Consider the following 13,553-nt stretch of genomic DNA (forward strand, 5'->3'; position numbering starts at 1 on the left):
GGTGCAAGTTCATGTGTCTCGTTCTTGGGGGTAAAAGGTCCCTGAGAGGGACGCCTGGGTGGCTCAGTCTGTTAAGCATCCGACTCTTGATCTCCGCTCAGGTCTGGATCTCAGGGTTGTGAGTTTGGGCCCTGTGTTGGGCTCCACTACTTTAAAAAAAAAAAAAAAAGGTCCCTGAGAGGATGGGCACCTCAGGACTTGTGAATGGGAAATTCTAAGTATCCAAATAAAAGAAATGGCAAGAACAGGCATATCCAGAGTAAACTAAAAATGCCAGTGAGTTTCCCTTATTTCATATGCAGTGCTGTAGGAGGCCGAGGTCTTGGAAATGAAGAGAGATTCACAATAGCCTCAACATGAGAAAGAAAAGCATAGTTCATTTTTATGTGACAACAGTGTCGAGAAATGGTGGGAATAGATAGTCTCAAAAAGTCCAGACTTGAATTTTATTTTCTTTTACTTAGACACAGTGGTGTTAGTGTGGGCCCGCCGTACAGTTTCTATGGGACCCTTTGGGGAGATGGGTAAACTTCAGCCGGCAGGGAGAATTTTATACCAGCACCGAGCAGCCTCACATAAAAGATCAGGAAATATGCTGTAACCTAAGTTTAGTTTTGCAGCATTGGGCTTATATACTCGACTGGCACATGGTCAGCTTTCGTACTGTCTGTGCAGGTGCAGGGCTGACACTGATACCAAACTGTATTACAGGACTGGAGGATTTGGTTACTTCATGGTAGCACTGCTTGGCAGCTCCCATTGCCAGGGTCATCAAGACGACTACATTATCATATCCCTAACACACACGCCTCGGGGCCCCGGCGGAGGGGTGATTAAGGAGGTCCATAGAGTCATCCATTTTAGCATAAGAAAACCTGAAGTGGTTGAATTGAGCATTGGTTCAGGACTTTACATCCAGAGTGGTACCCTTTATTCAGCCCAAGCTGCCTGGGATCTCAGTCTCTATTGAGATGATGGGAGGTGGAGACCAGCAGTAGGCAGAGCCCAGGTGATGGCAGACGCCTGAGGTTACCTTGTTCCGACATCTAATGAATCCCACTTTGGAGGACAAAGAGATGGATGGCTGCCCAACCCATAGACTGCGTCCTGCAGAGCTTTCATAGGAGGGGCCTCATATCATTATGGAAAGGGTACAAGACTGTCCCAGCTTACCAAGTTTTATAATTTTCTAGGACAATGGAAGGACTGCCATCAGCTGACTTTTTTTTTTAATTTTCATCATCAGTTTTAGATGTAGTGTTCCATGATTCATTGTTTGTGCATAACACCCAGTGCTCCATGCAGAACGTGCCCTCTTTAATACCCATCACCAGGCTAACCCATCCTCCCACCTCCCTCCCCTCTAGAACCCTCAGTTTGTTTTTCAGAGTCCATCGTCTCTCATGGTTCGTCTATCCCTCCGATTTCCCCCCCTTCATTCTTCCCCTCCTGCTACCTTCTTCTTCTTTTTTTTTTCTTAACATATATTGCATTATTTGTTTCAGAGGTACAGATCTGAGATTCAACAGTCTTGCACAATTCATAGTGCTTACCAGAGCACATACCCTCCCCAGTGTCTATCACCCAGTCACCCCATCCCTCCCACCCCACCCCCCACTCCAGCAACCCTCAGTTTGTTTCCTGAGATTAAGAATTCCTCATATCAGTGAGGTCATATGATACATGTCTTTCTCTGTTTGACTTATTTTGCTCAGCCTAATACCCTCCAGTTCTATCCACATCGTTGCAAATGGCAAGATCTCATTCCTTTTGATGACTGCATAATATTCCATTGTGTGTGTGTGTGTGTGTGTATATACACACCACATCTTCTTTAACCATTCGTGTGTTGATGGACATCTTGGCTCTTTCCACAGTTTGGCTATTGTGGACATTGCTGCTATAAACATCGGTGCACGTACCCCTTCGGATCCCTACATTTGTACCTTTGGAGTAAATACCCAGTAGTGCCATCAGCTGACTCTTATTCTGGGGCTTCTGCTTGAGGATGGCAAGCACCTAAAAGCAGCCTAACTAGGGATTTTATGCATTCACATTTTCAGTTCTCTGGAAATAAGTATAGAACATGTGGATATATTGTTTAGATTTAATACATTTGGCCTTGAAATAAATTTTCAGGAGTGGCTATGTGTAGAGGTGAGGAGTTGGATGTAAGTGGAAGCTGGCCAGGCCCTGACATGCTACTTGGTGGGGTGCTGTACATTATGGCAGTATGGGTCAGTTATTCACGCCAGCGATATGCCTAGGTAGGGAACGCTGGCCTAGCAGAGGATCCATCTGTTCATGCTCTTTCTTTGGCAGTATGACTGTTTTTTAAAGATTGATTTATTTATTTGTCAGAGAGCGCACGCATGAACAGGGGGAGTGGCAGGCAGAGGGAGAAGCAGGTTCCCCACTGAGCAAGGAGCCCGATGCGGGACTCGATCCCAGGACCCCGGGATCAGGACCTGAGCCCAAGGCAGATGCTTAACCGACTGAGCCACCCAGGCGTCTTGATAGTATGACTCTTGGAAGAGTGTTTTGAATAAGGGCTGGTGACTATTTAGTGATGTGGTGTACAATTTAAGGTTGCGAGAAATACAAATAAGGTGCACATTTGAAAATATCATTCACTGATCCCTAACAGTTATCTATTGGAACCCAAAAGCAGGTTTTCTTGAGCATGACTAAGTCGAAAAACCATGCTTCCTAATACTGAACCCGTTCGCGGAGCCTGCAGCCTTGAGGGCTTCCATTTCATTGCCGGGAGCGGCTTGCTCCACTCTCAGACCCAGCTGACGGCAAGCATTTTCTCACCTGTCTTGGTTACCATTTGTGTGACTCCATGCCTGTCTCTGTTCAAAGAAAGTGAAGTATGGCATCGTTTTCTCATTCATAAGAGGGGAGTGTTTGTTTCCCTTTGCTCACTTTAGAAACAAGTTATTGCCTGATGTATCTCAAGGAATAAGGGAAAGAACACAGATTAGAAGTCTTGCCTCGGTTGATGATGGAAGTAGTTTTTTGGGGAGGGTGGTATAACTTAATAAAACTAAAAATAACTGCTTTTCTCCAAAAGTCTTTATGAAAATCAGCTTAAGTATAGTAAAAATAGCAGTAGATGGTGAGTCAGGGGACTTGGACTCTAGTCTTAGTTTCTTCAGGAAGTCACTTATATTCTCGGCACCTTGGTTTTTCATCTGCAGAAGACTATTAATAATCCTATTTGGCCAACTTACAGTGAGAATCCAGTGAAGTAATTTATGTGAGTGTGCTTTGGAAAAGCGTGCGCTCCACAACCTTATGTGGTGGCTGGATGGGGATGACATGTATTTCTCACTTGAGTTTACAAGGTACTTTCAGTTACACTGTGTCATTTAGTCCACAGGCCAGGTTTGTGACCCTATGAAGTGAGCAACGTTATTGCCATTTTCTTTAGGTGAGGGACTTTGGGCCTGGAGAGGTTAAATGGCCCATACAATCAGTGTTAGGCTTATAGAGCAAAGCCTAGAACAAAGCAGTGATTGTTGACTGCATGAGTGAAAGTGTTAAAGTAGGGCTCAAGTCCTGGCTCCATTGATTTAACAGATGGTGAAGTGTGAAAAGAAAAAAAGGATCACACAAATGAGATATTTTCCCCAAGAACATAGAGGGGTGGTCTGAGAATTGGATGTTAACGGGAAGAATGTGTGTTGCAAGAAGTTAGTGGGGCATCAACTGGACACACTATGGAGAAGAAAACAGCTAGGAGGGTTGCTCATCTTGACGTGCCCAAAGCTTTGCTTCCATGTGGCTGCCAGAGTCTTCTGGTGATGATTTGGTCTGAAATTGTATTTCAGTTGTCCTTCTCACTGAGATGGACAGTGTGATTGATACCTATTTGATTTAAGTTACTTCAGGGCAGTGAGTTTCCTTTTCCTTTTCTGTAACGTCTGTATATAGGTATTTTTTGTTTTGTTTTTGTTTTTTTGTATATAGTTTTAATAGAAATAGGAGATACTCAATGAAAGCCTCTAAATTCTTGATGACCAAAAAGGTCATATACCTCCCGTGGTGGCGTGAGAGTTCATACTTGTAGGCTTGTCCTCCAGTTGTGCTTTATTAGCTGAGGCTGGTTTAGATTATCCCAGGAAGTGGCCCTGATTGCAGGTGATAGAGGGATGGAACAGGGCCAACAGGAATTAGAGCTACTGACTAGTGTGCATCTGGAAGCTAGAGATGCCATCAGTATCTCAGGATCGTGATGTCTTCCTGTTTGTGTTTTTTGGCCAAGTGACAGTGTGGCAGGAACATCAGGAGGTTTGAATATGCTTCTCCCCACCCCCACTGGTTTCCAGCCCTTGCTAGGACAGTTGCTCCATATTCCCATAGTCTTTCCTAAATTATACGGTAGTTAGACCACCATTCCTGGCAGAGCCATGGAGTGAGGCAGACCTGGTGCTGTAGCTTTCACCTGGGAAATCTCCTTAGAACACTTCCATAACATATCTTGAAATTATGTTCTCTTGCCTGAAAAAAAAATTGAATACACCCTGTGATTCTTTTTCCAAGACAGGTGCTTTTGTCCTCTTGTTGATCAAAAAGGGACAGTTCTTGGGCGCCTGGATGGCTCAGTTGGTTAAGCGACTGCCTTTGGCTCAGGTCATGATCCTGAAGTCCTGGGATCGAGTCCCGCATCGGGCTCCCGGCTCGGCGGGGAGCCTGCTTCTTCCTCTGACCTATCCCCTCTCATGCTGTCTCTCTGTCTCTCTCTCTCTCAAATAAATAAATAAATAAAATCTTAAAAAAAAAAAAAAGGACAGTTCTTTGTGGAAGTCCAAATAATAGCATTCAAATTTATAGCTGAGCTTGTCATTAGCACTGAATGTCCCTAAGTTTTAATAGCTTTAGAATTGATCTCTTATTCTCTAATTCTCCACCGTAAACTATTTGTAGGAGCATTAGTTAGTATTGGCAATAAGGGAGTTCGAAGAAAAGAATATGGGATGGCAGAGAAAATATGGACTACTGCTTGCAAAACAAAACAAAATGCATATTCTGTTCATGATGACTTATGGTCATATTTGTCAATAATCGCCAGGGAAGGTGAATGGATAGACTGGAAATGGGTTGCAAAAGAATAGAACACCTTTATAGATGCACATGATGTCTTTTTCCAAAACTACTTTCTTCTCACTTGATGTTATGTTTCAGATGTGAGCATTTCAAGTGATTGTATTTTTGGTTATCATGATGTTATAATGTGAAGACCATCACAGAAAGGAGAACATGCTACTGGGATGTACTTGGCTTCATTTTCTGGATGCTGCATAATCTTTGGCAAAAGGTAGTAAATGATTTATGGTTCATAAAGGATATACAATAAACCAGGCATCTCTCTCCCCTGTGTAAAACCATTCAGACCATTCAGGGGCCTTGCACTGAGAATAAAGTCTCAGCTTTGTCGCGCCCCACAGGGCATGCTTGATTTGCCCTTGCCCGCTTCCCTGCCCCACCTCCTGGCCCCTCTCTCCTGTGTTCCCTGTGCTGAGGTCATTCCCTCCACATCTCCAAGCCCAGCTTGGATCTGTCTTGAGCGTTTTGCAAATGCTCTTTGTCTCTTCCCTGCCTCCCTTTGCAAGACTAATTCCTCTCCTTGAGGTCTCAGCTTTCATTCATCTCAGACATCACCATGTAAAGTAGTGGTCGGTACCCTTTTTCAAAACATTTACCATCATCATTTGCAATTTATTTGATATGTTTGCAAAAATTTTGACAAATACTATTTTAATACGTATAAAACCTATCCCCTTCTCATAATACCCTATGAGGGAGGTAATAGGAATTCATATTCCCATTTTACAGATGAAGAAACAGACACACAGAGGTAAAGTCATTTTCCAGGGACACAAAGATAGGAAGTGGCTGAGCCCAATTCAAACTCAGACGGGTTGATGTCTAAAGATCATCCTCTTAAATAACCACTCTGCTGATTTGCCTCTCAGTTTGGTGTGACCCTCCATCAAATACTATAACCATTGTCTCCCCGCAACCCCCACAACTTTACTAACATGTTTTGTTGTTTTTTTAAAATTTTTTCATAAGGTTAAAAAAAATTTTTTTTTATTACTGTTCTCTTCCACCTGTATTTGCTTAGGTCTTCTGTGGCTAGATAGTTGCTGGTCTTCATCTCCTACCTATATTTATTGAACCAGCCCCTACTGTCCTTATCTCACACCTGGTTCCTATAGAAGCCTCCTAACTCATCTGCTTCCAGTGACTTCTTACTTCACTCTATCAAGTCAAACCATCTTCTCCAGAACTGCTAAACAAAAATCTCGGTAACATCAGATCAGCAGCCTGCTCAGGGACTAATTATAGCTGCCTTTTGCCTACTGTGCTCAGTGTAAACCTGCCCAGCTAGCCTTCGGCTGGTTCCTCCGTCCACCCACATCGTGCTCACCCGAACTTAGCTTCTCCTCCTCTTAACCAGGACTCTCCACCCTGACCAGAATGGTCTCAATTTCCCTGTCTTGGGCTTTCATTCCTGTCTCTGCACCTTTCTTCAGGCTTTTGATCCAGTATGAGTGTACATGTAAGGCTAAGACGGGGTCCTTGCACCCAGGAACTACTCCGACAGTGTGATCCAGGTGAGAGAGAGGTCAGAGAGGAGCATGACAGCCTGAGGGGGAGAAACTAGGGAGGGAGCTCTTTGCGGCACACACGTGCCCGCACGGAGCAGAGTAGATGTTCACAAGGTGGACGCTTCAGCTGGCACCGACCGCTCCTTTTATCACACACGCACACTTTGGTTTTGCTTTTTGAAGTTTGTCTCTTTGTTACCTCATTCCTTTAAAAAATGGTCTGTTAACCTATTCCTTATACTTCAGGTTCACCAATAAGATCATGACTCCTTGAAAGCAGAGATCGTATCTTTTCTTTCTCTTTTACTTCTCCCGAGTACTTCCCTGAACTCAGGATAATTGCATAATAAAAATCGGTTGGTTTCATTAATAAGGCTGCAGCAGATGGCAGGTGCCTTGTAGGTGAACCTTAAACACCTAATCTCTTATCTGCCTACTTTGAACGTTAAGTTGCTTGGAGGTTTGGATTCCGTGGTATCTAAATAAATTTAAATACGTAATGTTCTACGATGCTAGAATTCTGCATCTACTACTTTGTGTTATTTGATGTTTTTATGCTTTGATATTTTGCTTCTGTGTGTAATACTTCTTTGTGTAATTTGCATAACTCAAGGGACGTGTTAATGTATATCTGTTTGGGTTTAGAATTTTCATCATGTGAGAGGAGAGTTAAGACTATGTGATTGGGAAGGGTGTGTCCTTCAAAAGCCTGACACTTCAACTTCACTGGGAAATTAAGGAATTTGAGTCTAAATACTGTAATATGGAGTAGAATGTTTATCAGCATTTACTTAATCAAAATAAAAGACTTTAAGCCCAATTCTTGCCTGAATAGGAAACTGGTTTAGGTGAAGAGAATATAACTGAGTTCTTGAGAGTTCAGCAGACCTTTTCCTGTCCTGTTCAAACCTTTCTTTGCTTTCTCCACCTTTGAACAAGTTCAAAAATCCTTACTCTCAAGAGACGATCTTTTCTATTTTACCAAGATGATTAGGAATGTGAATGTCATTTTGTTTTTTTAATTTTTTTTATTCTTCTTGTCTCTGCAAAGGAAGACACGAACTCTGGTTGATGACACTGCTGCCCTCACTGACAGCCTGCTTTGACTTTACTCTCACATCTCCCCCCCCCCCCCCGCCATTTCTGGTATTGCTCAGCAATTTATTTATTTATTTTTCGGCCCCCTTCACCTGTCCCCTCCCCCCTCCCCCTACAACCACCAAACTGTTCTCTGGCTCTGAGTTTGTCTTCTAGATTTCACACTGAAGAGACTCTCCAGTATTTGTCTTTGTCTCCTCGCACATTTTGAGACCTGTCAGTCTGTCTCTGGTTTTCTCCTGTCCGCGCAGCTCCGGCAACAGCACCCCTTGTTACCTTCTGCGTGCTGCATAGCTGTATCTTTCCAATTGTTTACCCTGCCTTTGGCTTCCCATTCTGTAGAATGGGACTACGTGGTGCTACCAGAATAATTTTCATAGAACGTGTCGATGACCAAGCTAGTTTTCTGCTCAGAGATTTCAGTGGCTCCTTAACACATACAGGATCCAACCCAAGTCTCAGTCCTTCCTCGATGTGGCCCCAATCGAAACTCCCATCCCTGTTTCTTACTTCCTATCCCTGTTTTACTCTGGTTTTCTAGCCAATTTGGGCAACTTTTTCCTGAATAGATTCTTATTCTGTTCTTCTATTCTGGAAGAACTTATATATCCATCCTTCAGAGGCTCATGGTTCTGTTTTCTCCACAGTCTTTCAGAATTCATCTGTATTTCTTTCTTTCTTTTTTTTTTATCTGTATTTCTATAGGACTTTGTTTATACCCCTGTTTTGGTACTTAGTACATTTTACTTTAATCCATTATTTTCCTAAGTGTTCCCTAAGAGATGTTTAAAGAATTAAACATTAAAAGAATGGCTGGTGAAAATTGAGAGATTCCTTTTCCTTTCTTTCCTTTTCCTTTTCCTTTTCCTTTTCCTTTCCCTTTCCTTTTCCTTTCCTTTCCCTTCCTTTCCTTTCCTTTCCATTCCATTCCATTCCATTCCATTCCATTCCATTCCATTCCATTCCATTCCATTCCATTCCATGCCGAGTGTTGAACTCATGATCCTGAGATGGAGAGTCACAGGCTCTACCGACTAAGCCAGCCAGGCACCCTGAGAGATTTCATATATAGAGAGCTACTGTCCCCACTGCCTTAGCCTCCTGCAGAAGGAAGATATAGCAACAGATTTGAAGCACAGGAAGGAAAAGAAGCGGCTTAATTTGGTTTACTTCAGCGTTTCCCAAACTTCTAAACAGTTTTTTTCTTAGGAAATATGAACATACAGTGCAAAACACTTTGGAAAATACTTCTTAAACTAGATTCTTGTAGGCATGTCTACTGTTCAGATTGGAAGCTCTTTGAAAATAACTACTGGCCTTTTATTATTTTCCTGCCTTGGCACCTCGTAGATAGTTAATTCTTATTAAATGAAGTTGCATAGCCAGTCAAGACTTGGATGTTTCTTTGGAGACCTGAAATACAAAATTAGCAAAGCAAGCTGATCTGCCATGTCTTATAACTGGCGCATACACAATAGGTACTCAGTAAATGTTGAAGAAGGCATAATAAGTGTGGAGTGTCTTTAAAAGGGTATAGTTAAGTTGCACTAATAGGCTGTGCCTATTTTCCCAATAATTGTGTGTGCCTGTGTGTATGTTCATGTGTGTGTGCATGTGTCGCTTGTTTAAATAACCCAGAAAAGGAAAATTGGGCAAAGTGGCCTGATTTGCTAGGTTTTCCACCATCTTTGAATCTTTTGCCATCTTTGCTTTTCTATGTATGCTATAATTTAAGAAAACAATTTAAAATAAAACCTAGGGTTATTAAAAAAACACGGCACTAGGTAAATTGGTGATGGGTGGCGGTGATAGGAAGTACCATACAAACATGATATTTATTTTTTAAAGCATTTTATTTTATTTATTTTGGGGGGGGAGGGGCAGAGGGAGAGGGAGAATCCCAAGCAGACTCCATGCCCAGCGTGGAACCCAACATAAGGCTTGATCTCACAACCCTGAGATCATGACCTGAGCTGAAACCAAGAGTCGGATGCCTAACTGACTGAGCCACCCAGGCGCCCCCAAAACATGATATTTTAAAATAAAGATTCCTATTGGAATTAAAATACCACTTAACTCAGCACTGGAATTCACAGACCTTTAATGAGTACATCGAATATATTAAGTGACACAGTCATGCAGAGTCTCTTGGCTAAGGAGGTGAATGAACAGAACGGTTCAATCTTAATAATTTTTGTTAAACCAACAACAAACACCACCACAACAGAAATTTCAGACTGGTAGTAATGCTATGTTCATAGAGCAACCTTTGTTCCAAAACTGTTTTTTACTACGTATGTCTGTATGGGCATGTTATTATGCACGCACATAAACATTTATAAGCACAAATAACATGGGCATGAATATTACAATATCCCTTCTTTTAGCTCTAAAACTAGCTGCTTCCTGGAATCAGCAAGGTTTAGCTTAGTAGACAGAATGGAATTTAACCCTTTGCTCTATCTGTGCCTGAACCAAATCCACTGGATTTCTTCACAGACTGGGAAGAATTTCATCCTCTGTATTGTGATTTGCATGTGGTGGGGGAATCTTTCTAATTGTTAACTGCCAGAATTCTAAAAGAGTCCTTTGAATTCTCTTTAAGTTCTTTTTTTCCTTCTAGGCTCCAACCAGGAATGGAGACACCATTGGATGTCTTATCAAGGGCAGCATCTCTGGTGCATGCTGATGATGAAAAACGTAAGTCAGAAACCTGTTTTAAAGTGCTTTTTACCTATGCCCTCTTGTCTCCCGAATTATAATAGACTCATGTGTTTCTCCACTTGGTTTTATGGTTATATGTAGTTTATTTTGGTTGTTTTCCTCAGAGATAACAGCTTAGTACCCTCATTTTTATTTTCAAATGCTAGAACATGTAAGTCTTATAAATGTCATCTTTGGATGCTGGAGCTCCAAGGGTTAACTCAAGGAAGTCATCCTTTCTGGCTTCCCAGTCTTGAGTGGAGATAGTCCTTAAGTGTCTCTGGAAGTTTAGATAAATGTGTTGCTTGACAGACTAATTGACCAGCAGAGAATTAGAGGTGGAAAAAGTCAAGATCATTCCTATCATAGGTAATATGCAGTGCATATAATGGAAAACAGTCTTGAAAATTCCATTTGCATCGGTGAGAAAGAGCAAATGTTGGGGGAAAAATTCACTAATATAGTGGGGGACAGACGAAAGGAAAGAGAACATGACATTGTCCTCCACAAGGTAACTCCACAATGTGTTGAAGTGGTTTTCCTGCTCATCGTATTTGTTTTTAAATGTTCTTGTTCAAAGTTAAGGTTGCTTGCTGAACACTATTTGCGAGAATGGCTGTTTTACATGGGAACAAAGTTAAGTGTTCTTTTTCTAAGCACTGACATGCTAATAACAACAACAACAAAAAATCTAAGGTTGAGCTTTCATACATTGTAAGTTCTTAAAGGTGAACTACTTTCCAGTTTAGAGCTCAATGAATTGGCAGGCTGGAAGGTGCATGTCCTTAAAATATAAGCTCTGCCTTTTTACTGGCCAAATTTTTGTTTTTCTAAGCCTCTGTTTCCTCATTACTAACACGAAATAGCAACACTTTAGAAGGTATTTGTGAGGATTCAGTGAGCTGTTGCATAGATGGTGCTTATCTTAGCTCTCAGCTCCTGATGGGGGACTTCCATGCTCTGTTCTCTCTTGGCACTTGGTTGGCTTTTGGTAGGACATATTCTCGTCTCTCTATTATCAGTGTGTCTGTATCTTCCCACCCTCTTCTACTACCAACAGTCCTACAAGGTTATCTTTAGACTAGTGATTGGATGAGATAACAATTAGAGGGTTTTTTTTGTTTGTTTTTTTCAACCTTGCACATAATCTACATTTACTTAGCTTTTGATTGTTGGGAGGATATAACTACCCTTTGGTGTGGTATAATTATCCCTTGCTAAGGAAATTGAAGCTCAGGGATGTTAAGTGTCATTCTCAAGGACCCTGAGCTAAGGAGAGGCAGCTCAGGTTGTAGGCTTTTATCTAACCCACAAAAAACTCCTTTAAGCCTCTAAGATTGCAATACATGTTATTGACTTGAATAGCTAGTTACAAGCTTCATTAAGTATGAATATAGTTAATTTAGAAGTTTTTATACTTTATAAGACAGTATTTTGAGTTTGTTTTATAATGCCCACGTTTAGTTAGGATTAGTAAAACAAGATAGTGTTTATTATACAAATAAAAAATAGAAGTAATGACCTCGGGACAGCTCTTTGTGTCTTGAGGGTAGAGAGTAAAAGTTTCTTCTCTTTCTGTGCTGCTTTCTCAAGTTCAGCCCTGGAGCCCAGCTTCAGGGTCACTGTTCAGGCTGGAGACCAATTCAGTGAGCAGTGATTGGACCCTTATGTATAAGGAGCATACGTAGATGAACAAGGGACAGACACTGCCTTTGTGGAGCTTATGAACTTAACTCTTGCTGCTGTAGAATGTATAGTAGGGGGAGACTGGGCATACTTGGTGATAGAAACAGAATGATAATTTCAAGGGAGAGAGGAATTCTTGCTTTCCTCTTGTGTTTAACACAGCCGTTAGTGATTTGCAGAGTAAGGACCTATGCATATGCAAGGCCAGAACGATCACAGAGTAGACTTTATTCTGGAATATTCTTCTTTGGACTCTGGTGATTCCAGTTGGTTTAGGAATGGTCTGGCATGATTCTGGAATGATTTCAGTTTCTTGGGATCATTTTTTATATTTAAAGAAGAGGAAAAAAGTCCAAAGATGTCTATAATTATTATTAACATGTAGGCAACATTTTTGAGAAATATTTTTACTGTGGTGGTGTGTGCATCACCACCATGAGAGCACAGAGCTCAAAAACTAGGCATTCGTTGTATTTTTTGTTATCTAGTAATATAAGTATATGAAAATTTATGCAAAGTTGAGCATTGAGTCTTCCAGTAGATTTCTTAAGACCTACTTGGGCTTGTTCAGCCTGAATCAGCTTTCTCTGCCCTAGATTAATTCTATTTTAGCTTTTGTTATAAATTGCTCTTACACTTAACATTCTCCTCAACACTTTAAAAAAGTCTTGTGTATGTAATCTGATTTGGGTGTCTTATTACAAACAGAAAAATGTTCTACTACTTGAGATCAGTTTCCCGACTCATGTAGGTGACCTAAATGACTTATCTTTTCTTTGGCTCACAGAGACTGAAAACTCAGGCATTTTTGAAGATGTTATTGTTTGAGCATTTTGAAGAGAACAGTGCCTATTAGGACTTGAGTCTCTAATACCTGATAGCCTTAAGGCTTCATTATGTCTACTAGCAGAGAATAAAAGAAATATCTCAATGGGACACTGTAGAGCTGAAGTCAATAGTGAAATGATGGTTTTGTAGTAACACAATAGTCATTTATCTGGATGGCCTAGAAGGAATACATTTACTTAAAATAATCCATTCCACTGCTCATGAGACATTGATTTAATCAGCATCTAGGGTAATCCTGGATGGTACTTAATGAAAATACAACGTGAGATTGCCCGTTTTCCGTGTGCTGGAGGAATCTCTCCTTTCAGTTGTGATTGAGGCTGGTGCTGGGAAGACCCCAACCTTTTCCCAGGTCTGTTTTTTAGTAGTCAAAATTGAACAAAATTTGAGGACAGGACACTTAGACACTGAGGTTTATTAGAACAACACTTTGTTGCGTCTTTAACGCAATACTTCATTTTATCGTGATGTTTACAAAATATTTTTGGGAATTTCGTGTAGCTTCTGATGGTGAGATCTTCTTGTGTCTGCCGACTTCTTCACTTAGATTAAAATAATTTTAAGAAATATGTAGTTTTGGTTTTGAGGATTTTGGTG

At 41.1% G+C, this 13,553-nt stretch overlaps 1 protein-coding gene across 5 annotated transcripts in view; it reads left to right on the top strand.

Moving 5' to 3' along the window:
- VGLL4 (vestigial like family member 4) overlaps positions 1 to 13,553 on the top strand; it is a 194,499-nt gene that overhangs the window by 43,988 nt on the left and 136,958 nt on the right. For all 5 annotated transcript variants that reach the window (XM_054504597.2, XM_064592232.1, XM_064592227.1 and 2 more), the window contains one exon: positions 10,342 to 10,418. In XM_054504597.2, coding sequence (XP_054360572.1) covers positions 10,342 to 10,418 — 77 coding nt within the window. The remainder of the gene's footprint in view (positions 1 to 10,341; positions 10,419 to 13,553) is intronic.

Source organism: Mirounga angustirostris, unplaced genomic scaffold (assembly GCF_029215605.1).
Source record: "Mirounga angustirostris isolate CCGP_5_RB_7025 unplaced genomic scaffold, mMirAng1.0.hap1 SCAF_1, whole genome shotgun sequence".
NCBI lineage: Eukaryota > Metazoa > Chordata > Mammalia > Carnivora > Phocidae > Mirounga > Mirounga angustirostris.